The sequence below is a fragment of the Myotis daubentonii genome, chromosome 14 (genome assembly GCF_963259705.1).
Source record: "Myotis daubentonii chromosome 14, mMyoDau2.1, whole genome shotgun sequence".
Taxonomy (NCBI): domain Eukaryota; kingdom Metazoa; phylum Chordata; class Mammalia; order Chiroptera; family Vespertilionidae; genus Myotis; species Myotis daubentonii.
In genome coordinates this window covers 4885580-4912808 of record NC_081853.1, presented here as the reverse complement: position 1 = coordinate 4912808, position 27229 = coordinate 4885580, and the positions used below count along the sequence as shown (strand labels likewise).

The 27229-nt window shown below is 38.2% G+C and overlaps 1 protein-coding gene across 2 annotated transcripts; it reads right to left on the bottom strand.

Moving 5' to 3' along the window:
• Nucleotides 1–314: 314 nt before the first annotated feature.
• Nucleotides 315–26210, bottom strand: UBA3 (ubiquitin like modifier activating enzyme 3). 2 transcript variants are annotated; one of them, XM_059663004.1, is made up of 18 exons: nucleotides 26116–26210; nucleotides 25892–25933; nucleotides 24197–24317; nucleotides 22854–22934; nucleotides 18751–18833; nucleotides 16449–16529; nucleotides 11909–11952; nucleotides 11254–11318; nucleotides 10805–10960; nucleotides 9980–10082; nucleotides 9733–9846; nucleotides 3433–3486; nucleotides 2855–2891; nucleotides 2688–2769; nucleotides 2018–2118; nucleotides 1835–1898; nucleotides 1687–1741; nucleotides 315–1366 (listed from the first exon to the last, which is right to left on the bottom strand). In XM_059663004.1, the coding sequence occupies exons 1-18, from the start codon at nucleotides 26133–26135 to the stop codon at nucleotides 1278–1280; spliced, it is 1392 nt and encodes a 463-aa protein (XP_059518987.1). In that variant the 5' UTR covers nucleotides 26136–26210; the 3' UTR covers nucleotides 315–1277. The 2 variants fall into 2 exon arrangements, with proteins under 2 accessions (XP_059518987.1, XP_059518988.1); XM_059663005.1 differs by lacking the exon at nucleotides 25892–25933.
• Between the last annotated feature and the right edge of the window lie 1019 nt (nucleotides 26211–27229).

Here is a 27229-nt window from a genome sequence, read left to right as displayed (position 1 = left end):
ACATTTAAAAATTATTCCTACACTACAGAACTACTTATTACCCTTAATATTTTGTTTGTTTATTTTTAATATTTTTTTTATTGATTTCAGAGAGAAAGGGAGAGGAAGAGAGATGGAAACATCAATGATGAGAGAGAATCAGTGATCAGCTGCCTCCTGCACGCCCCCTACTGGGGATCGAGCTCGCAACCTGGGTATGTGCCCCTGACTGGAATTGAACCTGGGACCCTTCAGTCCACAGGCAGATGCTCTATCCACTGAGCAAACCAGCCAGGGCACCCTTAATATATTTTTAAAAGATTCAGTGAGGAAAGTAGATAATATATGATTTTATTAATAAATAGTGTGAAAGCATCAATGATAACTTTTCTTTTAAACAACCATGTCTTGACTTTAATGTGCATACTGGCCTCTATGGCACTGCAAGTAAACACATGAAAATATTTCTCATTTCCATGCACAGGTATTCAGCTCTAACACCATTTACAAATTATCATGGGCAAAGTAACCTTTGCAAAAGTTGTTATTCATTTGAACAGCCACAATTAAATATTAAAACAAGCAAGGTACAGATTATGTTCAATATGCACCAGATGTCAAATTATAACATTTAATGTTTAGAACTTAATTTTCTTATTTTCTTTATAGGGACATCTTTTGTATGTGTGGGTGCTCAAATGAAAACTGAGGAATGCACTATTTGACCATAATAACAAAATTCACACACAAGAGGGTGTTTGTCTCCTCCAAAAGAAGTAACACATTTTTTGCTCATACTCTCTCTCTAAGCATTATTTCTCATACTAGAGGCCCGGTGCACGAATTCGTGCATGAGTGGAGTTCCTCGGCCTGGCCGGCAATCAGGGCCACGGGAGGTTGCCTGCGGGGGTGGGGGGGAGGAGCTGTGGGAGGTTGGCAAGCTGGAGGGAGGGGCCACAGAAGGTTGGCTGTGGGAGTGCACTGACCACCAGGGTGCAGCTCCTGTGTTGAGCATCTGCCCCCTGGTGGTCAGTGCATATCATAGCAATCGGTTGACAAGTCGGGTTGTTCAGTCGCTTAGGCTTTTATATATACAGATTATTAATGAAAATACTTACAAGCACCAACCCCAAATTTTGTCTTCAAGGGACAGTTATTAAAAAAGAGTGGCTCATTACATTTAAAAAAAAAAAAGGTCAAATTTCAGCAATACTAGTGCTAAAAATAAATCAAATTTCTTAGCATCCACAAAGTATAGTATTTCCATAAATTTTCTATTATGTGTAGATTTATTTTCCTTAAGAAGTAAAATGAAGTTTGAATAGTACTGTCTGTGGTGTGGTGACATCAGCAACTGCCAGTTCTTGTCCATCAACAAGTCCCAATTCTAAAACAGAAAAAGCATAATTAACCCAAGGGGAAAATAAAAACTCAACAAAAACGATAATGACACACAGATACACAAACTATAGAATATTATGGTTAAGATAAACATCAGTAAAATATATTGATTAAAGGCAGTAATATGTTTGATTTCTTTAGATATTTTTGTGTATTCTACTAAAAGACCAATTAAATCTATTATTTCTAAAGATGTAAGTATTTAAGATGAAATCATTATTTGAAGGTATTAACAGCAAATCTAAAAGGAATTGTTACTTTTACCAAAAAAAGAAGTTGACTATGAAATATACTCATTTAAAATACCTTTCAATGTCTTGGAGAGATTTGGCCTTGTTCGTTCTTCAATAGAGGTTACTGACTAGAAAACAAAATTATTTTAATGTAAAACACATTAAATGAAATTAGACTTTTAATGTAATTGTGAAAGAAATAAAAACTGAACACTTCTCACCTGTAAGTAAAGGGTTCTATTTTTTCCCTCTAATGTTGCTGTGATGGCTGGAGATTTCATCTGCCTAAATATAAGTATGAGGGGAAAAATCAAAACTCACTTTTTAAAAAACAATTCTAGTTTTTAAAGTTTTAAAATATCAAAAAATATTTCTACAACATAACAGAGGTCCAGAACACTTACAGAGAAGCACTATTGGTTAGATAATCCAAAACCTCCTGTAGTTTTGCTGATGGAGAAAACTGAATATTTTGCGGAAGCTGGCTACAAGCTGGACAGTTTTCCTACATATATGAAACACAATAAATCACAGCAGCACATGCACCAATAATAGTCACCTTATAATAATGAAATAAAAATGAAGCTGTGTTATAACCATGCATGTTTCCTATGAATGAATGTTTATGCTTGAAAAATCTATGCTTTTCATAATCAGCCATTTTTCCTAAATTACTTTGCTACATGGTATTTCTTTCAGGCTACACTATAAAAGATATATAGTATAGTAACTAAGGTTCTGAAAGCTAGATAATACTTAGGCTATGGCAGTGGTTCTCAACCTTGGCTGCACATTAGAATCACCTGGGAATCTTTTTAAAATCCTGATTTCTGGGCCTCATCCTCCGGAAATTCTGTTTCTTTGTTACTAATGTTGTGGCCCCACCCCATAACAAAGACACAGAATTTCCGGAGGATGAGGCCCAGAAATCAGGATTTTAAAAAGATTCCCAGGTGATTCTAATGTGCAGCCAAGGTTGAGAACCACTGGGCTATGGGCAATTTCATTTATTAACATTTAAAAATCAAAGTATGCATGATCAAAAAAAGTTCCCATTAGTATAATACTACTAACCTTTCTCTCTGCTTCAAATGTGTATGTGTACAGTCCATCTACATCATTGAATACCAAGTAATTATTAAGGGGAATATATGCGCTGTAATGAAAAAATGTCCACATTTACATAACTGAACCAGATCAAAACAGAAACTTAACTCCATATTAAAAATAAAACTCATTACCTGGTGGCTATTTTAAAAACTTCAGTGGCACACACAGCTGAAAAGGGGAGAAAATAAACATGCTCTAACTCAATGAAAATTAAACATTTAAAATTGGACGTTTTTTAGAAAGTCAGTAGTAAATCAGAACAGATAAATTTACAAGGCTATTGATTAAAAATAGATTAAAATTTATATACTCTTATTTTATTTTATTTTATTTTATTTTTTTTTTATATACTCTTATTTTAAAACACTGAAAAAGTAACATTTTATATTTGTTTTGGGCAGTCCAAGTAATAGAGTATGTTTTCCTTCCTCTTCAGATTAATGAGCAGCCTGTTATAAAGATTAAACAGAAATGGTATGAAAATATCTGCTTCCTACAGAGCACTATGTGATATAATGTAAAACAAATTATATACAAGGCCTAATAGCTAATTCTTTTTTGGACAGCTTAATTACACCATCCACCTAAAAGATATCACATTCCTATTGCAACAGTTTTCTGAGATCAAGAAGCTGCAGAAATGTCAATTTAGATATCGAATCAAAAACTAAAGGAAAGAGAGCGTCAAGTGATGGCCTTTTTTCCTCACCTGCAATGACGGCATTTGTGGAAGCTACTGCAGGGATGATTCGTTTTACTACCCCTGAAAAACATACTGATTAAAACACGAGCATTTCTTTCAAAAAGTAGGTATCTTAAGTTAGGCAGTATGATTTATTAAATAACACTTTCCACAACTTGATTTGTCAGGCTTTCAAGTGACAAAATAGACTTAAGTTGAACCATGAAGCAATCTTCTTCCACATTCCCATCATTTTGTAGCATGTTCAGATTCTTAAGGAAGTTACAGTAGCAAAGAAAAGTAAACTCTTCACTAAGCTTCATAGATGAGACCATGAATAATAGCTAACAATTAGGGTGTTTATTGTGTTCCAAGAACATCGTGAAAATTAAATAGATGTTACTGAATTTTCCTAACATCCTTATGTTAGTCGTCTTACTCTGATTTTAAGGACAAGGAAAATGAGGTTGAGAGAAATTGTACCACATCCACAGCTATATACCTAGTAAGTGATGGGGTGGTATATGAAACCCAGATCACCCCAAAGTGCATAACCTTAACTGATACGTGATATAATACTATACTCAGTAAGGGTTGGGTAAACTATAATGAACAAGAATTACCTTATCTTCATTTCACTCTACAGCTTGCACTCCTCTATTACATAGTTCTCCATTTCTACCCTACTTTTTATATCAGTACTCAGATTAGCAATGAACATAGCTCTACCTTAAACAATTTTTTAAGTAGAAAATACTCTATTTTATGACTACATTTGAATTGTTCACCTTAGAAAAAAAACTACAAAGGCAATACCTATGTTAATTATATTGAAGTGTGAGGGAGCACTGAAAAATGGGACTTCTGGTGTAGGCAGGATTCAAAAACTTCAGAAAAAAGGCAAATTTCTTAGAAGACATGAAGTCAGTTAAGTCTGGAAAGCTGTTTTTAAAAAGTTAATTCTGATCATATGATTACGTATAATTCCAGAGCAGGAGAAGTAGGGAGGAGCTAATCTGATGACAGTTAAACTGGATGTTCTCCAGTGAGCCACATATAGTAGGACGTAGTGAAAGGAGGAGCAGGTAGTCACAAAGAGTAAGGAGTAGAAGACACTGCCCAGCAAGAACCAGAATGGCAGCATAGGTAAACGCCAGTACTTGCTGCCTCCCATAACCACATCAAAATTACAACTAAAATGCAGAACAACCATCACTCAGAACCACCTGAAATCTGGCTAGATGGAAGTCCTACAACTAGAGAAATAAAGAAAGTCTATCAAGACTAGTAGGAGGGGCAGAGGCGCAGAACTGGCTGGTCCAACACCAATGTGTGGCGTGTTTTGTTGTCGTTTTAAAATATATTTATTGATTTCAGAACGGAAGGGGGAGGGAGAAAGAAACATCAATGATGAGCGAGAATCATTGATTGGCTGCCTCCTGCACGCCCCACCCTGGGGATCAAGCCCACAACCCAGGCATGTGCCCTGACCGGGAATCAAACCCATGACCTCCTGGTTCATAGGTCAGTGCTCAACCCCTGAGCCACACCAGCTGGGCAGTGTGGCGTATTTTTAATTTGGATATCTCCCCTGCGGAGGCATTACATGAGAAGCCATGGTTCCCAGCCCAGGGTTCCAGAGATGGGAAGAGAAGTCTCTAAAACTTTGAACTGCAAAAACCAGCTGGGATTGTTGCTGAGTAACAGGGAGGATACTGGATACCCAGGCAGTTCCTCTTAAAAGGCCACCACACAGCCCTGACCGGTTTGGCTCAGTGGATAGAGCGTCAGCCTATGGACTGAAGGGTCCCAGGTTCGATTCCAGTCAAGGGCATGTACCTTGGTTGCGAGCACATCCCCAGTGGAGGGTGTGCAGGACGCAGCTGATCGATGTTTCTCTCTCATCGATGTTTCTAACTCTCTGTCCCTCTCTCCTCCTCTCTGTAAAAAAATCAATAAAATATATTTTTTAAAAAAAGAAAAGCCACCACACAAATTTACACGGTTCCACTTCCTCTGAGCTCCAGCCCTGGGGCAACGACTCAGGAGGGATTCAGGGACATATAGGGAGGAACTGGATTGTCTGGCATTGGAGCAAGAACTCAGGGGCGGCTTTCTCCCAGGCAGGGGTACTCAAAGGGGTCATTGTTCCTATGCTGAGACCTCCCTCCCCTGCCCCTGTCACAGAGCTGACTGGCAGCCGTATCTGAGTTCCCATCAGCATGGCTCATATTGTTGGCTCCATCCTGGTGATTTCCTGAGACCCCACCTCAACCAAATCGCAGGCCCACCCAGGCTGTTTGCAGTGGCTTTTCCATATGAATAGCCTGTCCTGGCTCAGGCTTCAGACTTTCCTAAAATCTCTCAAACAAGCAGCAACTGCCATCAGCGTGCCCCAAACCTATTAATAAGAGGCATAAGACCCAGCACTAGCAACAGCCTGCCTTCCTTCACAGCTTGGCCTCACCGGGGCACCTCCAAGCCCAATACAAATAGGAGAAATCTGCAGATCTCTCTGTAATTCCTGCCGGGCAGCCCCAGGCAGTGGATGACTTTGCACCTCCTGGGAGGCCCCAGAGCCACTGCACCTGGTGGAGAGCTTCAGACTATACCAGATTACAACTCTATACATTCACAAGCAACACACTCAAGGAGCAGACCCAGTGAGAACAAATGCCCCACTTAAGCAAGTCCTGCTCCACAGGGGTGTTTCCTGCAAAGCAGCTCACACTGTAGTTGTAGCTGGTCCTCACAGCAAATTGGCCTGGAGGTCAATTCCTCTCAGTGATGCCAACAGCAATCAAGGTTCAACTACAACAAGACTATGCACATAGCCCACACAGGGGCACACCTAAATTGTCCAGCTCAGGTGACTGGGGAGGCTGAGTCACTGGCCCTACAGGACACCTACTATACAAGGCTACTCTACCAATTCGAGGAGACATACCAGCTTTACTAATATATAGAAACAAATACAGGAAAGCAGCCAAAATGCAGACACAAAAGAAACATGTCACAAATGAAAGAACAGAAGAAATCTCCAGAAAAAAGACCTAAATGAAATGGAAGCAAGCAAACTATTATATACAAAGTTCAAAACAATGGTTACATAACATTGCTTAATGACTTAATGAGAACTTCAATGGACTTAGTGAGACTTTCAAGGATGTTATTGAGAATTTCAAAGACATGAAAAAGGTCCAGTCAGAAATAAAGGATAAACTAACTGAAATAAAGAATAATTTACAGGAACTCAACAGTAGAGTAGAAGATGCTAAGAATCAAATCAATGATTTGGAATAGGAGGAAGCAAAAAAACCCAATCAGAAGAGCAAAAAAAAAAAAAAAAAGAATCCAAAAATATGAAGATAGTGTAAGGAGCCTCTCAGACAACTTCAAGGGCACCAACATTTGCATTATGGGGGTGACAGAAGGAGAAGAGAGCAAGATATTGAAAATCTATTTGAAGAAATAATGACAGAAAACTTCCTTTACCTGGTGAAAGAAATAAATTTACAAGTACAGGAAGTGCAGAGTCCCAAACAAGAGGAACCCAAAGAGGCCCAAACCAAGACACACCATAATTAAAATACCAAAGGTTAGAGACAAAGAGAGAATCTTAAAAGCAGCAAGAGAAAAGCAATTACCTACAAGGGGGCGCCCATACGACTGTCAGCTGATTTCTCAACAGAAACTCTGCAGGCCAGAAAGGAGTGACAAGAAATATTCAAAGTGATGAACAGCAAGGACCTACAACCAAGATTACTCTGCCCAGCAAATCTATCATTTAGAATTGAAAGTCAGATAAAGAGCTTCACAGACAAGAAAAAGCTAAATGAGTTCATCACCACCAAACCAGTATTACATGAAATGTTGAAGGATTTTCTTTAAGAAGAGGAAGAAGAAAAGAAAAAAAAAGGCCAAAAATATGAACAGTAAAATGGCAATAAATACATATCTATCAACAATTGCATCTAAAAATAAAAATAAATGAACAAGGAACCTAATGAACAAAATAAGCTGATGAATAAAATAGAACCTGAGGCATGGAAACATGGAACAGACAAATCTCACAGGGTAGGAGGGAAGGGGGGCCAAGAAGAGATTAACCAAAAATCTTATATGCATATATGCATTACCTACAGACAATAGGGTGGTGAAGACCTGGGATGGGGTGGGAACCTGGTAGAGGGGGGACATCTGTAATACTGTCAACAATAAAGATTTTTTTGAAAAATAAATTAATTTTAAAATAATTTTTTTAAAAAAAGAGCACTGCCAAAATGATAAGGACTCCCCGTATCCTCCACCCCTCAAAAAAGCTGGACTTCACTTCTCATTTTGCTTTGTACTCCTTGTGAAGGCCCTTCATCACCAGGCTGCAAAGCCTGCACCTGCTCAAAGGTCCAGAGGGATGAATGAGAATACATATGAAAAAGAGTTTCCAGTTCCTGATCAGGACAAACTGAATTCATTTATTAATTCAGACCATTACCAAACGTGTACCATATGCCAGACACTGTTCTAGGTGTTACACAAGTCACCTGCTCTCATAGAGCTTTCATGCTGACGTGGGGGATAACACTCAGGTCAGTACAGGAGGAATTTCAGGTACTGAAGAGTTCTGTGAAGAAGAGTAAAATGAGGTCTATATTACAGTTGGATGATCAGGGAAGACCTTTTTCAGGAAGTGATAGTTTGAGCTGAAATCTAAACCCTGAGAAAGACCTGGCCATACAATGACCGAGGGAAAGAGCATTTCTGCAGAGTAAACAGCAAGGGCAAAGGCCCCGGAGCAGGGATGTATACGAGTGTGCAAGTATGCACTATTCCTTGCAGAGAAAAATGAGACTAGCATTAGTTCTGAGCAATTATAAAAAGGTAAAATACTTGAATGGTTAAGAAGTCATTTTCAGTTGAATGATCAGGAGAACTGGTTAATACCCGAGGGATAAGCAGCCAGGCTTGTGGGGTCCAAGGAAGAACAGTGCAGGCATAAGGATCAGGAGGATATTAGAGCTCAAAAATAGGAATGAGCTTGGTGTGGTCAAGGAACACAAAGCAGGTCAGAATAGGGGAGTTCAGGAAGCAAAAAGCAGTGTGTAACAACGGAATTTTCAAATGATATTACTACGACATCATTATGCTGTATATAAGGAAATAATCACAGAAGAGAAATGGCAGATTTTCAAAAAGAAGACAAAGTTCTTTCTTGGGAACTTGACAATGACCTTGGAAAAATTCTATAAAGGATGAACTGTGAGTTCCTAGACCAGGAAGCATTGATCCCTAAGACTGAGCACTATGATTGTTCACTGAGACAAGTCCTCTTGGACTAGTCTCATTTAGTCACTCTGACTAGCTTAGAACATCTGGAAAGGTCTTTCATGACATCCTTATGAACAAGACAAAGAAATACAAAGTACTCAAGAAGGCCTGATCAATAGAATGAGATAAAACCTAAAATCTAGGGCCAGATCAGAAGTATGATTCAGACATCAATTCTCTGCCAATTCAGTCTTACAGATGAGGCTTAGCAACTGCATATATAGAAGAACTTCTACATTTTAGTGGGCAATTACATCAAAAAGTTGAAAATATAGGATCAATGTTAGCAACAAACAACAAAAAACCCTCCTCTCCTCTAAGGCTACATCAATGATCAGAATTATCAGAAGGCTGTTATCTAAAATAAGAATATTTTAGATATTCTATGTAGATTCTAACCTAGCTAAGAGAATTATGGATAACTGAAATATGGTTATAAAAAAACAACATGACGGGGACTTAAAAGTCAGGCACATGTCAAAGGGTTAAAGGAACTAGGGAGGTTCGTGGCAGTGATAAAGATTTGGAGGGAATGTGACCACGTTCTCAATGTGTTAAGTGCTATTACTTAAGGGAGTTAGGTTTATACATATATGGTATACCCTGGGACAATACTCAGACCAAACTAAAGATGGAAATTTCTGCTCAATAGATAGAGTAATTTTCTAACAGTCTTGTCCAAGTGTGAAACAGACTGCCCCAGGTGGTGATAAATTGCTCTTCATTGAATGATAAAGTGAATGAGTCAATTTCCAATACTAAGTAAATAAGATTCAATGATTTTATCAAAGTCCTTCTAGCTAAGTAGTAGTATGGATTCTGCTGCTCATTTCCAACTTTGGGGCATCTGAAAACTATTATTTCCATGGTACTTTTACTGAACTTCAAATGGATGGTAGTGTCTAAAATCACTTATCATTTATTTCCTCCAAAGTATCCCAAGCCAGTAAAAAAAAGGATCGTCCCAAGATCATTATTCATGGCAATTTGCTAACTTACCTTGTGTGAGTCTGTATGTAACACCCCTAATATTATAGTGTGATGCTCTCTCTAGAGATTTTTGGAAAATCCACTGAATATGATCAGGATCATCTCCATCTAATGGAACCCCTTCTGTTAGGGGAAAAAAGAGGAGAGAAAAACAGAAACAGAAACATGAATCAACTTGTTTTTGATGTAATTATCCAAATGAGTAATGTAGACGAATAAATACTGTAACTCTGGATTATAAAATTAGGTTCCTTACCTCCAAAAGGGTGCTCCTTAGGCCACTGCAATAGCCTTACATACTCAATACAGTGTTCTGGTAGCCTGGGCATAGATGCAATGGTGCACATGGGAAAATTAACCTAAAAACCAAGCCCTTTTTAGTGGATTTAAAACAATGACTTATTTTAAAAATGTAATTTCTAGTTATGATTTAATTTGTAACAGTTCGTTATAATTCACCTTAGCCCTCCACTTATAGAAACAACTTTTAAACCATTAAGATTTCTAAAAGTATCTGAGTCACTTCACTCAGGTTTTCCCTATGTAAATTTAACTTTGTTAAACTGTGTAAAAAATATGCTGAATAAATTCTCAAATTTGTTATGTTTACCTGATCTAAATCTGAAGGTATGAAACAAAAGCAAATTCACAGAGTGAAATTAATTCCAAGTGAATACTCATAAATAGATCAAAATTCTAACTGTCCTCTAAAGTGGATATATAGATGAAAGAGCCTCATCTTTGGAAAGATCATTCTCATCCTTGGTATCTTTATTTCCCAAAAACAATCACAGACAAGGAAAACAGATGGTAGCTCTACCCAACATACAATTTTAAAACTGATCCCTTAATCCCTACTCCCAAATAAATTAATACAAGTAAATTATGAAAACAATAGTATCAAAACTATATTTTTTCCTCAAATAGAGCAAATTTCATATTTTATCATTTTTTCTTCTCAGCATTTTAAAAATCTTGTTACCCCTAATTAAAAATTCTAAATATTGAATAGATTTAATATTTCAACCGTAATTCCATCCCAAGATACTGTAAAATAAATGCAGGTGCTTTTTAGGGTTACCTGTGGTGGATACAGCTCCAGAGTGCATTCAATACAAGCAGTCATTCCAGGCAAAATTACCCGGGCATTTCCTTTAAAACCTTCTGTCCCCCCATCTATCAAAGGGACAATGGAGCTTGGATCTAATACACCATCTTCATAATTGAGAAGAGATATCTAGGAAAATTATTTTAAGGGTTTAAAAGGAGAAGGGGATAAGAATTCAAAAGACCAAGCATGCTGTCAAGTAATTCCACAAATCAATAACATGACTGCATATTAATATATCAAATCAAGGGATATTAGCAACATTGGTCCTCACCTAAAAATTAATGATAGCAATAAACAAGTACATGAACTTGAATGAAATTAAACTCTGATTTTTAAAAAATATGATATGCAATTCTAATTTTCAGTGTGTTAAGAGCAACAGCAAGAACTTCAGAGAACTGTAACACTAAAGTCTTTACCAGCATGCCATTTATCCATCTTCTGGCTATGATAGAGTCCAATCCACATACAATTATATGAAATTCTATAAGAAAAAAAATGCAAGCTTAGTTTTTAAAGGTGCCATGGTACAACATAATTTACACCTTCTAAGAAAACACACACACACACACCACATCACATTTAGCCCTGGCTGGGGTTCTCAGTGGTTAGAGCATACGCCTGAGGGCAGGTTCCATTCCAGTCAGGGGCACATACCTTGGTTGTAGGCTCAATCCCCAGCCCTGGTTGGGGCACATGTAGGAGGCAACCAATCGATGTGTCTCTTTTCACATCAATGTTTCTCTGTCTCTCCCCTTTCCTTCCACTCTATCTAAAAAAATCAATGGAAAAAACATCCTCAGGTGAGGATTAACAACAAAAACAAAACCCACTTTTTATTATAACACACACATATACAAACATCTCCTAATCCTTACTCAAGTCAATGCAGAAAAATGCAGTTAATGTGTCAAGTAAGAATTAAAACAATGGCACTGTGCTCTTTTCAACCCGTCAACAACCTTATTGAAAAGCAACACCACCAGATGAAAACAACTAAATAGCCTTCAACTAGCTACCAACCAAGTAATCGTTAGAATTTAGTGGGAGATGAATTTCAAGAGAACAACTTACGTCGATAGAAAGTGTCATTAAAATCCTGGATCTTGTTGAAATGTCTGAATATAAGTAAAGGAACTTGAACAGCTAAGCTTGTAATTTATAAAGTGAATTTGATAATACCATAAGGAAAAACTTATAAATGTATTTTTAAAACAAGAAATAGATCATAAATGTTCAAAGTAGTGGAATTCAAGGAACATGACAAAATGAACACAAGCCACTTCCTGACCAAACCACTTTTATAACACTCCTCTCCCGAACTACTTAATCTCCCTCTCATCCCTGAACCTCTATATCATTTAATTATATTTATGACTCTAATATTTTCTACTTGTTTTTATATCAAATCCTGAGCCCTGGGAAAGCAGAATGTGTGTATCCTCAACCATCAGCATCAAGCCAAGAGACAATAAGCATTTAGCGATGGGATCAAGTATATCCTAGTTCCTATTTAGCTGGGTGATTTTAAGAGTTACTGCAAAACTAATTAAAAACAAACACACACCCTGGCTGGTGTGGCTCTGTGGTTGAGTGTCAACCTATGAATCAGGAGGTCATGGTTTGTCCCAGTCAGGGCACATTCCTGGCTCGGTCTCCAATGAGGGGTGTGCAGGAGGCAGCTGATCAATGATTCTCTCATCATTGATGTTTTTATCTCTCTCCCCCTTCCTCTCTGAAATTAAAAAAAAAATATTTTTAAAAAACACACAGAAGATCCCAAAAAACAACTTTTTCAGTTGTCAATGACTTATTGGTTTTTTGGGGAGTGGAGGTGGGGGTAGAGAGAAAGATGAATTCTTTCTTCCTCTCTCAGTTTACTAGTTTTCTAAGTCTCTTTCTTTTATCCAACAAAACCCTACCAGCAGTCTCCCCCTGCCTGGGGGTGCAAAAAGAACCCCATTCAAAACTGGCTTGGCATGAACCAATCATAGCACTTACCACTGTAACAACCCATATGCATGCAAAGCGTTTAACTTTCTAATGGAGCAATTTTGTTTAATAATATATGTTATACTTCTCTAAAATTACAATAAATAATCCATTATTCATGTTTTTAAAGCAAAATCGAAAAAAAGGAATAAAAATTTGACCTACAAACAAAGCTATAAAAAATAAATTCAATACAAGCCCTCACCCATTCAGATCTGTTTCTTGAAGCTAGGCAAACAGGGGACATAAGTGACAACTAGAACAGAAAGATCAAGAGAACCCGACCAAACACTGGAGGAGCAGCCATGGGGGGGGGGGGGGGGGGGGCGGGCCAAGGAGCCAGACCCAAAAATCCCATCTCCTGGATTTCTATAAAATGCCCGTTTCCCAGATCTAAATAATGGGGACAGACAAGGTGTACATGTTTGTTTCTTCCTCAACAGGGGCCTGTATTTGCATCTTTATACCTTTTATTTCGAAGTAATAGATTCACAGGGAGTTGTAAAGAGAGTACAGAGAGGTCCTGTATCTTTCACCAGGTTTCCCCCACCCGTTACATCTTACATTAGTACAATCTCAAAACCGTGACTAGGACATTGGTACAAGTGTGTATCATTCTGTCATGTGTACTGTGTAACCACCAGCCTAGACATACAATCGATCAGCACCAAGATCTCCCTCCTGCTACCTGCTCTGAGTCACACCTTCCCTACCCACACCATGCCTAACCTGACAATCACCGATTTATTACCATCTCTATAGTTTTGTCATTTGAAGAGTGTTATATAAATAGAATCATACAATAGATGACCTTTTGAGATTGGCATTTTTCATACTGCATAATGGCCTTGATATACATCCAAACTATTATGTTTCATAGTTGGTATATTTTTATATTGAGTATTATTCCATAGTATGGCTGTATCACATTAAACAATTCATTTATTGACGGATGTTTGGGTTGTTTACAGTTTTGGGCTACTACAAATAAAGCTGTTCTGAACAATCGAGAACAAGTTTTTATGCAGACTCAAGTATTCATTTCTCAGGGATAAATGCCCAGGAATGAAACTGCTGGGTGATATGGAAAGTGTATGTTTAGATTTTTCAGAAACAAACTACTTTCCAGATGGCTATAGTATTTTACATTGAAGCATAGTGGTCCCTCCTTTGGAAAAACTGCTGTTTGAAACTGCTGTTTGAACTACTTTGTTATTCTTAGTCTCTTATTCTGTAGGTCAACTCTATTATTTTTAGACTGTAAAAATAACTGTTTTTTGCTTGAATAGAAAAGATAAACTTAATTGCCTGACCTTGCAAGCTAGCCATCTAACATAAGGGACTAATACAATAATACTGATGCCAGATGTCTATATAAATATGTACCTAAGGTTACAAATGTCTATATAAATACTCAAAATTACAAAATTGTCTATATAAATATGATAAATATTAAACATAATATATACTCAAAATTACAAACTGTCTACAAAAGTAACTTACACAAAAAACTAATATATATATATATATATATATATATATATTAAAAAAAACTCCCTCCTGTATTTGTTCAAGAATTTGACAGAGGTAATCCGCTCTGAACCTGCACGCAATAAAGATGACTCCTAACTAATTGGCTCATTAGGCGTCTTGTCCAGCTCGATGATTTGCAGTACATTTCCCACCAGTAATGAGCAATCCAGTTCTTCTGTACTTTTGCCAGCATTTTAAAAATTATTAAATATTTAAATAATTAAAATTATTATAATTCTTAATTTTAGATAGTCTTATAGTTGAGTGATTATATTTCAATGTGGCCATAATTTAGATTTGTCATAGCTAGTGATGTTGAACATCTTTTCATGTGCTTTTTACCATCTTTAGTGAAACATCTTTCTTTGTTGTCCATTTTCTAATTGCATTATTTTTACTGTTGAGTTCTGAAACTTCATTATATATTCTGAGTCCTTAGTCAGACACCTGCTTCCTAAGGATCTTCCAATCTGTAGCTTGTCTTTTCATCCTCCTTCACAAAGTAAAAGTTTTTAATTTTGATATTCAATTTATCAAATTTTTTATATATCATGCCTTTAATGTGGTCAAAGAACACTCCACCAAACCCTAGATCCCAAATATTTTCTCCTGTTATCTTCCAAAGTTTCTGCAGTTTTACGTTTGACACTTAAACCTTTAATCCATTTTGAGTTACTTTTGGAGGTTAGGTCGAGATTCATTTTTTTTCTATGGCTATCCACTGGCCTCACCACAATTTGTTAAAGCAATTATCCTTCTTCTGTTAAATTGGTTTTGACCCTTTGTCAAGTATCAATTGGCCATACTTGCATGGGGCTATTTCTGTCTTGTCTGTTTGACTGATCTGTGTGTCTCTCTCTGGCAATCCCACACAGTCTTGATTATTATAACTACGTAAGTCTTGAAATTAGATAGTAATCCCTCCTATTTTTTTTCCCCAGCATTTAGGTATTCCTTTGTCTTTCTATATCAATTTTAGAATAATCTGGTTTGTACTGACAAAGATTTTCCTGGGATTTTGGCAGATTGTGTTAAACTTAGATACAAATTTGGGGATAAGTGACATCTTTACTATGTTGAACTGTCCAATTCCTCAACATGAACTCTCTATTTATTTAGATCTTCTTTGATTTCTTTCATCAGCATTTCACTGTTTTCAGCATATAAATCATATACTTATTTTATTCACACCTAAGGTGTTTTTTTTAACGTGGTTATAAATGGCATTGTATTTTAAATTTCAGTTTCCACGTGTTAACCGCTAGCACACAGAAATATAATTGACTTTTGTATGCTGACTTTGTATCCAGTAGGATTTTCTATACAGCAAATCCCCTCTCCCAAATTTCTATAAATACTAAAAATTCCCCTGATCTACAGGTATGAAAACCAAGAAAGTGAATACTTTTTAAAAAACATACTCCTTATATAAATAAATTGACTCTGACACACTTCCATTTGGTTAATAATATATTGACTCTCTATTTTATCTGCTACTTTAAGGAGACACAAAGATTAATTGGATCCAACCTAGGGGCTTAGAGTCTAGTAGAGGAGATATGCAACTGATACTGAACGTAAGGGCAATAATGCAGAATAAACAACAGTACTAGTTAAAGGCAGCTTAATTAGTGCAGCCCTGACCGGTTTGGCTCAGTGGATAGAGCATCAGCCTGAGGACTCAAGGGTCCAGTGTTCGATGCCGGTCAAGGGCATGTACCTTGGTTGCGGGCACATCCCCAGTGGGGAGTGTGCAGAAGGCAGCTGATCGATGTTTCTCTCTCATCGATGTTTCTAACTCTCTATCCCTCTCACTTCCTCTCTGTAAAAAATCAATAAAATATTTGAAAAAATAAATAAATAAAAATAAAAATAAAAATTAGTGCAAAAAAATGTATACAACCTTACAGAAAACACTGGAAGATAGAGCAAAGTGTTATCAGCAGATAGCTCGGTAATAACTTACTGCTACTGATCTTTTTCTTTTTGCTTATCTGTATTCTCTGTGTTAAACATGTCTTTCATAGTACAGAAAAACGCACAAAAGCTTCATAAAATCAAGTAATTTTTGTGTGTGTGGAAAGGATACGGAACTACAGTGCAGTTAGGAACTCTGTCATTTAGAAATTCTGCAGCAACTTCAGCCTTAGGTCTTCCAACGTCTTTAGGCCTACAGGAAAAATCATATTTCAGTCACTGTTCATGGTATAAATCTAGATGAGCTGCATAATTTCAAACATAAAAATATCTGTGTTGAGTTTAATTAGAGGACATTTAGAAGGAATATTTATATCTAAGTATTTGGGATGAACAATCAAAATGTCAACTCTTATTAATCTTCCAAATTAAGTACTGACAAGTCTAAGTATTTAGATGAAAGAGAGAAGTTTTATTCCTTTAGAGAAAGCATAATAATGGCATGTTTCATGGTCATTTCTCATTGTAGCATTTCTCAATGTAAAAAAACAATTATCCCAGGCCTAGGGCCTTCCAAGTATCTACCCTGAATCCCAGAACTTAAAGATGTTACTATGCAGGTCTCGGCTGAAATATACATAATGAAATTCATTCTAGGGATGCAGGAGCCTTCACTTATCACAAGTAATAAATTTTGTGTCCTGTAGTAAGTCGGAATCCCATTTTTGTAAAAGGAATAATTCCAAGGGCATTATCTAAAATTCAAATGTCACTAATATTTTCATGAAGCTAAAAATACAAGGCCTTAAAAGATCATTCCTTGGTAATAACCATAGCTATAAGTAAGAAATGACAGGAATTCTCTCTTCTCATCTCAGTGCAGATGACATATTCTTTCCTAGTACTTCCTCATTCTCCTCACAGAAATCATTCCCAAATAGTATATACATAGTAAGTACTTCATTACTACTTTTTTACAGCATATTTTTGTTATATATATATAGGTCTATCATACCCACTGGACTGAACACCTGGGAAAAAATGACCATATTCTTATCTCCTTCATATGTAAGTACAGGATAAACACTTTAAAAATAATAACAATTTTAAAAAATCAATGTGACTATTTTATTTAAAATTGGAATATTAGCCGAAACCGGTTTGGCTCAGTGGATAGAGCGTCGGCCTGCGGACTGAAAGGTCCCAGGTTCGATTCCGGTCAAGGGCATGTACCTGGGTTGCGGGCATATCCCCAGTAGGAGATGTGCAGGAGGCAGCTGATTGATGTTTCTCTCTCATCGATGTTTCTAACTCTCTATCTCTCTCCCTTCCTCTCTGTAAAAAAATCAATACAATATATTTAAAAAAAATAAAAATAAAAATAAAAATAAAATTGGAATATTAAAGAGCCCCACCAGCGAGCTCAGTGGTTGAGTGTTGACCTGTAACTAGGAGGTCATGGTTTAATTCCCGGTCAGGGTACATGCCCAGGTTACAGCTCGATCCCCAGTGTACGGCATGCAGGAGGCAGCTGATCAATGAATCTTTCTCATCATTGATGTTTCTCTCACATATACGTTTTTAAAATCTTCATTCGTTATTTTAGCCAAAAAATTGAAGGGCATGGCCATTATTATGATAACCAATTAACTCGATAGTGGTTTTTTTGAGAACATTTACACACCAAAGTTAGTTAGACTGGCAAGGACACCAAAACTTTTCTATAGAGAAGGGAAACTTCAAGGGTTAAAATATAAAGAAATAAATAGAAGTTAAATGAAGAGTTCACATTGTAACAACATTTCAATAACTTGACTTAGTTTAACCCATTCTTCAATCTCTTTAAGAACTTCCACAAAGGTAAGTTAGAGGTTTTATGCCTATCCTAAATCTTTTATCTTTTCTGCTAACCTAACCTCACCCTGCATATCCAGGACCAACTGATTGCTTTCTGTCAGTAACCTAATCACTAAAGAAAGAAAAGTATTTCATTATCCCTCCACATCTATAATTCTTTAATTAACAGACACTTTTATCTAGCCACTCAAATCCCTAAATGTTACATACTAAAATTCATTAATGAACTTTTCCTCAGAACTACATATGTGTGCCACTTCCAGTTCTCAAAATTATCTCTAACAAGCCATTCCCAGAGGACTCTATTTCATGTATGTCTAAGGTAATTATCCCTTTCTTCCATTTCAATTGCTCCTGGCTTTTTCTACTTCATTCTTCATCTCTTTTCCCCTCTGTAAAAAGCTCAAATTCCATCACAACTTCATTGTCCCAGAGTCACCACTCAGAGTTTGGCTCATGTGTCCCCACCTATGCACCTCACTAAGGCCTAATATTCCAGCTGCTGCTCTCTTATGAAATCACCAGGAGGAGGAGGCTGAACTTTGTTTCTTCAGAGCACAATCACCCCCAAATCACATAAACCTGTTGGAAATTTCTGTTAGGAAATTAAAACTTACCTAAATAAAAACTGCCTATTTAAATTGGAAACATCTATAGTGTCCATGTCTATAACATGAATCTGTCTAAAACCAGACAAAGCCTGTGGGAATAAAAAAAATCCAATTAAGCAGAAATTCCCTCACATTTGAAAAATTTGACATTTATTTTCAATGTAGTCCTAAATCTACAAATTCTCAATAATAAATTCTGCATAATCGTATTCAATTGTTGAAGAGACTTACAAAGTATACATAACATTTATGTTCCTGGAAAGGTCAAAATGTGTAACTGCTCAGTTTTAGTTTGTAACCAAAAGAGAACAATTCAAAATTTCTACAGTTGTTTTATAATCTCATAAATACATCTGTAAAGTTTATTGCTTTGCTACTGCTGGATACTTTAATTTTACTAATCTTACTAATTAATTGCACTTACTAGTCTTTTTTCAGAATATTATTATAAGCAATTCATACAAGCTTTATCTTAGTTTATATAACATTAAGCATGCACCATTCAGAAATAACTATTCTAAGGTACATATGTCACAAACACACACACACAGAGATACACTGCACATGTAAAAGAAATATCTTAAAAGTATTGAGTCAAGCCCTGGCCACTGTGGCTCCGTGGTTAGAGGGTCAGCCCGCACACCAAAGGGTCTCGGGCTCTATTCCTGATCAAAGGCATGTACCTGAATTGCAGGTTTGATCTTCTGCCCTGCTTGGGTGTGGGAGGCAACCAATCAATGTTTCTCTCTCTCCCCACCCCTTGTTCTCTCCCTTCCCCTCTCTCTAAAATTCAATGGAAAAAAAAAAAATCCTTGGGTGAGGATTAACAACAAAAGTATTGAGTCAAGAATAAGCAATCAGGCCTGACTGGTTTGGCTCAGTGGATAGAGCATCGGCCTGCGGACCAAGAGGTCCCAGGTTCGATTCTGGTCAAGGGCATGTACCTTGGTTGCAGGCATATCCCCAGTAGGAGGTGTGCAGGAGGCAGCTGATGCACGTTTCTCTCTCATCGATGTTTCTAACTATCCCTCTCCCTTCCTCTCTGTAACAAAAAATCAATAAAATATATTAAAAAAAAAAAAAAGAATAAGCAATCAGCCCTAGCTGGTTTGGCTCAGTGGATAGAGCGTTGGCCTACGGACTGAAGGGTCCTGGGTTCAATTCCAGCCAAGGGCACATGCCTGGGTTGCAGGTTCGATCCCCGGTGTGGGGCGTGCAGGAAGCAGCCAGTCAATGATTCTCTCTCATCATTGATGTTTCTGTCTCTCTCTCTCCCTTTCCCTTCCTCTCTGAAATCAATAAAAATATATTTAAAAAATTAGCCTGCTGTATTTGATCAAACATTTAATTAATTCATCCCTAATGCCTTGGCAGGACCAGACCAAATGATTTCGTGGGCCTTATACAGCCCAAGCCTGCTCTAAACAAATGTTCCCTCTCACACTCCACTGAAAACAGCACTTGTCTAGGTCACCAGTGAACTCCATGTTGCCATCTCCAGTGACCTGACCCGTCTGAAGTACTAGTATCTGGCACTGTGTGGATCAATTCCTAAGAACACATTCTTCACTTGGTCACTACATGCATGAGAATTTTTACACTTTACCACATTCGGTTTTCCTCCTGCTTTACTGGCTAGATTCTTGAGAGCCCTTATGCTTAATTCTGGTGATCTCAGACAATCTTTTTTTTTTCCAGACAATTTTATAAGCATACCCAACAGACATCTCAACAGTTTCCAAATCCAAACTCAAGCATCTTTTTCACCAACCCCGCCAAATCTGTCCTTCTCCCAGCCTCATGTCCGTGAATGCTAAACCCATCTTTCCAGGTGCTCAGGGCAAAAACCTTATCATCCTTGACTCCTTTCTCTCCTGTCCCACAACCAACCCATTAGCAAATCCTGTTGACTTCATCCTCTGACTGCCTCTCACTACCTCCAACACTACCACCCTGTCCTCAGTCAGTCATCTCTAGCTAGATGACTGCAACAACCTTCCACCTCACCTCTCAGCTTCCTCCTCTATTTTTCTTTAGTCGTTTCTAAATACATCAGCCACAGTGATCCAGGTTAAAAGTCAGATCAAGTCAAGTCATCTGCCTAAATCTCTCTCCAATGACATTCTGACTCAGAGAAAAAGGCTAAATTCTTACAGTAACCTCCTATGCCTTTTGTGGTATTAATTTCAAACATCTCCATCTCCCATTGCCTCCGATATCCTCTCCGAAAATACTTCCCTTACCTACTTCTGCTTTAGCTGTAAGGACCTCCTTGCTATCCTTGAACAGGACAGTCATGCTCCCACTTCACAGCGATTGCACCTGCTGTTCCCTCTGTCTAGAATGTTCTTGCTCACCTCTTTGCTCAAATAGCACCTCATAAACCCATTCCCTTTCGACCAGGCTACCTATATTTCATCTTTCCTTGCTCCAAAACATCTGACATACTATGTATTTTACTTATCTTTTTCCTTTCACTAAAATGTAAGCCCCACAAATACCTATCTTGTTCAATGCTATACATGCCTGGTTTGTGGGCTTGATCCCGGTAGGCGGCATGCAGGAGGCAGCAGACTGATGTTTCACTCTCACATAGATGTTTCTCTCTCTCCCCCTTCCTCTCTAAATATCAATTAAATAATAATAATGTCATACTCTTTTTTTAACAATGAGCCTTGGGGGGCATACAAGCAATTTATAAAAAGATGTGTATCTCTTATGTACTGAAATAAGCAAAGTAACAAGTGGTACAATTAAAAACCCTATTTTCTCCTTCTGTGTAAGAGGGTACTGCAATGCAATAAATAACATGGCCACCTAAAGCTGCTTGATGGCTACTCTTCAGATCTAATCTCCAATTACTTTACATTTAAAATGCGTATCTACCTCCTTTGCAAATAACAGCTTCAAAATGGAAATGGTTAAGCAATAGGGAATATGTACATGCAATGACTATCAAAACCACTACCCACCCTTCCCTCCTAGAACTCTGGTTCTCACACTGCTCGAGTATTTATATCTGATAAGGTACTGACATTTGGGTACCCCCCAGAGTACATCATACATATTGCTATTTACTTTGTGTGAGTTGTCTCCCCAAAGAAACTTCATATTCATTAAGGACAGAGAACATGATGATCTACAATCCCCATGGAACCCAGCACAGCACTAAGTATCATGAAGTGTATTAAGTTTTTGCAGTTTCACCAGGAGTGATGTTGTGCTTCCTAGCAAAATTAACATGGTTGTTTATATTTAAACTTTAGCAACATGGCTGACTTTTTAGGTATTTTATCTGGTTCTTTTACTTCATTTTCTAAGGAGTCTACTCTAGCATTTCCACTTTTCTACACATCAGTAGAAGCCTAGAATATATCAGCTCTCAATCAATTCTCCTCCTATCCATCTTTGTTAAATAAACTGATATTTGTTAAAAAAAAAAAAAGAAAAAAAAAGCTTCTTTGTGGTTATCAGAAGTCAATGAAACGAATTAATTAAATCACAAATTATGGATTTCAAACCAGTATACGAAATAGTTTCACTAAATAGTACCCTCTCTTAAAATGATAGTCGTTAAAAACAAATTAACACATGGTTCAGTGAACACTTGACTAAGAACTGATCATCTGGATTCGATTCCAGGCCCATCACTGTCATCCAAAACAGCGAGGTAAGCCATGTAACCTCTCAGAACCACATCTCCATCTACTAGTACATAACATGAGCCAATGCCCTATCTATCTAAGTGGGTTATCTTAAGGAGCAAAAGAAATAATCAATACTTGCAAATTGCATGTTAAAATATGAATTTCCAGTTTTGTTATTTGAAATTAATGAGTGCTTTGCGAGAGGATGCACAAAGATTTCTTTGCTAAAGAGCAGAGAAGAAAACTGAAGAATGTCTATCAATGATTTATGTTGAGCACTTTACAATTTAAGACTGTCTGGAAGCTGACCTGCTAAACTTATCTAACAAAGGCTCAAAACAGAGGTTAATAATCATAATAAAGAAATTTCCTAATATGACAGAAAAGGAAAATTACCACAAAGGAGAAAAACACATATTATATATACATGCATGTATATATATTTTTACATATATATATTACCAGATTTTTCAGGAGCTCACATCCTAAGCCGCCAGCTCCAATGACTAGAACTTTACATGTATCTAACAAAAACTGGAGAGACTGTAAAGAATGAAAAGGCATATTAAAACCTAGTTATAAAAAACACAAGTACCATTAATACAACAAGCCATAGTTTCTGATGTTTCCATGAAAAATGCAAATGAGGATCAAGAGCAGACTTTCTATTTAATAAACTCTTTTAAATTTATGAACAAGGTAGAATCAGAAATTCTATAACCCTAATGATTTCAGAGCATTTCAATTTCAATGTGTTTACATTGACTCTTATTGTATGAAATTAAAGGTTATTTCTAAAAACAAAAACTATGGCTAATTAAAGGTTATCTTTTTTTAATCTTGAGAGGGGATGGAACGCATCAAATTCATTATTTAACTGGCTTCCTAAGAAGAGAAAAGTATAAAAATCTTAAGAACTGGGGATCAAACACTGCACAAGGTGTTTAAAGGTCTTCAGGAAGAAAAAAAAAAAACAGATAAAATTCTTAGAAAGTTGTTTATCAACAGAAATACAATTCAAAACAATCACTTAACAAAAGTATCTTAAATAATCAGGCAAAAAAAAAATTCAAAAGCACAGGAAAATAAGACAGAGACAAAGAAAGGCAGAACACTGTCAATTCTGTCCAAAGGCTAAAGGAGAGAAAAGTAATTCAGGTGAGACCCTGGTCAAATCCAAGAGTTTGTACTTTAATTCTAGGGGTAGCTCAATATTTTTATTTCAAAACAGTATCTCTTCACAAACATCAAATGACATAAAAGTTTACTAAAAAGGATACTTTTTCTACCTTGTAATAAAAAAATAAGTCTTATCTAATTGAACATTTGCTTTAAGTCAGACACTATCCAAAATTCCATTCGTTTTACAGAACTCATATAATTTTTAACATGCAATTAGTTATACTCAATCCTAAGATGCTCAGTTGAATTAAATTCCAAGATTTAAACAAGCATACCTATCTTCCTATCAAAAGTAATTTCTAAGAGCAAAACTAAAAGGGGAGTGTGTCTCAGAAATCACTTTAAACTAAAATTTAAAGTGAAGTATAAGTTAGAATTTTAAATGAGATTATAAAGTTATTTTACTAAAAAAAAGTCAACATATTACATGAGAAATGCAAAAATGACTTAAATATTAGCCATTCAAATAAAATCAGTTGCAAATATTCAACTTAGTATTTCAAGATAACTTACACAATTTTATTAGTATTTTTACTATAAGAGCAAGTGAAAAAGAAAGCATCTTATTTTTGAAACAAAACTATTAGAGGAGTTACTTAAAAATAAAAATAAATGTTTCTCACTTCAGTGCTCGGTTCGAAATCAGGGTGTGTGAAGGGTCCAGATCGCTCGAGGAACTTCTTTACATGGTTCCAGCGACCGTCCCAGTCTCCAGTGTCCCCACACCCACCATCAACAGCCATTCTGCACAGAACACAGTAAATTCAGCTGCAAAGGTCAGTATGAAAAAAACCGCACCTACAACTACCCAAAAGTAAAGGTGACACCAGACCTGCTCAATAAAAAAGGAATTATTTAATGTGGTCATGCTCACGCTTTTAATTATTTTTCTTGGCTATTATAATTTATCTAAAGGTAAGAACTCCATGTGTTTGATTAAATAAATCAGTCTACCTGTTTCTGGGTTCCTAAAGCAAGCCAAAATCAAACTTAGGATATTGTTTAGTCAGTGAGGAATGGGCTTTTATACATTTGGAATTTATAAAAGGTCATTGCAAACTTCCCCAATCTGTTCCTTCAACACACTTGGGTCAGGCAATATGTTATAAGAGGAAAGTAAATATGTAACTCCACTGTCAGAATTGTGATGGTTCACATCTAATATAACTCGGTGTCCTTTCCAAGTGTGAAAGATGTGACTTAAAGATCTTTGATGAAAGGAACTTTCACACATTTGTCTCTGAAACAGAGGTCCCAATTTTTCAAAAAAGAATCTCTTTAATAGTATGAGATGGTTTTTGCTGCCACTGAACACAAAATGTTTTAGGTTAGAATCTTTCATATCACACAACTGAGCGTGTTCTAAGACTGGACTCCTCTATCTACTTAGTAATGATTTTTAGTTCTCAAATTTCCTATAACCTCACAACTTCTACATCCAAATATATTAGTAATATCCAATTTTAACAAAAGGGACCAATAAGTATGGCCTGGCAATAAAGGCCTTGGGTTTTGATAGTATAGCTCACTTGGTTCCACAATTAATAGCACTGTGACCGTAACAGCCATAAAACTCCTCTACAGGCTTTTATAGCTGCTCGGGGTAAGAATGAGGCCCTGGTACAAGGCTTGGCATATAACAGGGTAAGGATCCACGCTTTATTTATCACGTTAAGCAAACGTGGGGAGGAAGGGCGGGGAGAAACGTGAAAAGCAGCTGCCAGGCCGGCCCCCTGCATTGCCATCTCCTGCGGGGGCGACACCTGCAGCCTAAGCGCCGCCGGGACCCGGCTCCGGAGAGACCGAGCGCCACACCCCCCGCCCCGCGGGCCGGAGCGGGACCCTGCGGCGGCCGGCGGGGGCTGCCGACACCGGCCCCACCGCGCAAAACCAAGCCCCTGACCAGCGGCAGGACGGGGGGTAAATGCGCACAACACGTTCTTGGCGTCAACACTCCTTTAGGAGCCAATTGCTCTGCAAAAGTGGCCGAAGCGCTCGGTCCGACACCATGGAAAGTTCCCAGAGTCTGCAATTAAGACTGTCTCCGTGTGTACGAGCGGCCAGTACTCGCTTCGTGTGCAAGTCAGAGCCCTTCCCAAGGTCACGTCTCTGACGCGGGGGCGCTGGGAGCGGGGCGCCAGGCGGTCCCCCGACCTGCGGCCAAGCACCGGCCGGGCCCGGGCGGGGACCGAGACCGCGCGGCCTGTGCTCCGGGTGCCCCCTCCCAGCCCCCCGGGCCCGCTGCGGCTGGTCCCCTAGGCCTGGGGAGGGGAGGCGGGGGTCCCCGAAGAGGGCCCCGGCCTCCCGGCAGCACTAACTTCTCAGCCAGCAGCTCCTCTATTCTCCTTCTTTTCTTCTCCCTAAAAGAAAGAGAGAATAAAAGAAGGGTCAGCATCACGCTACACACTGGGCGCCGCGAGAGGATGGGGGGCGGGGAGACGGGGCGGGAGGTGGGGGGACCCCGAGTGGCGACGGCGACCCCCCACCGCCGCACTCGGTCACAACCCAGCCCGGCCGGTGCCCGAATTGCCCGGGTACTTACGGCTCCTCGCCATCCGCCATATTGTTCTCCGCCTCTTCCCAGGTGCCCCCACGGCGGGCGGGGCCAGGCTCGGGGGCGGGGCCGGAGGGCGGGGCCTGTGTGACAGAGGCAGGCAATGCGTGGGGGCGGGGGAAGGAGGGCGGGGTTGGCGGGTCCGGAGGGCGGGGCCTGTGTGACAGAGGCGGGCAATGCGTGGGGGCGGGGGAAGGAGGGCGGGGTTGGCGGGTCCGGAAGGCGAGGCCTGTGTGACAGAGGCGGGCAATAAGTGTGGGCGGGGGGAAGGAGGGCGGGGTTGGAAGGGGCGGGATTGGCGGGGCCGGAGGTCGGAGTGGGCGGGGCCTAGGGAGGCTGGGCGGGGCCGGAGGGCGGAGTTGGCGGGGCGAACGGGGCCGACGTCGCTGATACTCCAGTGGGCTTTGTAATGATAATCTTGATAAACTACACTTAATTACATAAATCTTATCCAGTGTATAATGTTATGCTGCTTTAAAATATAGACGCAATACGTTATATGTTTATACAACTTATATGCTAAATAATTATATAAAATGGTATACTCTATGAAAAAAATGGAAGAGCCACCGTAATATGCCAGAGCTTCCATCTGAGGCAAAGAATCGGGGATTTTCTGGACAGTTCCAACATCTTTGCATGAAGGCACTGGCTTTAAGAGTGAAATTTCACAAATCAGTTTATAGGGGTTGGATAAAGATATTTTCTTTCTTTGTTAATATTAATATATTTTTATTGATTGATTTCAGAGAAAAAGAGGAAGAGAGAGAGAAACATCGATTTGTTGTTCCTCTTATTTATACATTCATTGGTTGCTTCTTCTTTGTGCCCTTACCAGGGATCAAACTCTGGTGTTAATATGTTAATATAGTGTCACATTATTTTGTCAGATAAGAAATTCAGTGGCAATGGAACAATTAAAGAAACATTTTCCTCTGAGAAAAATGTAATATTTAAATAAAAGAAAATATGAGAAAAATAAAAGAATAATTTAGAACACCCATGATCTCATTGTTTAAAGATAAATGATGATACAATTTTGGACTAGGTATTTTCTTCCAGAGTCAGAAACTGATAGATAAATAGATAAATAGATAGATGT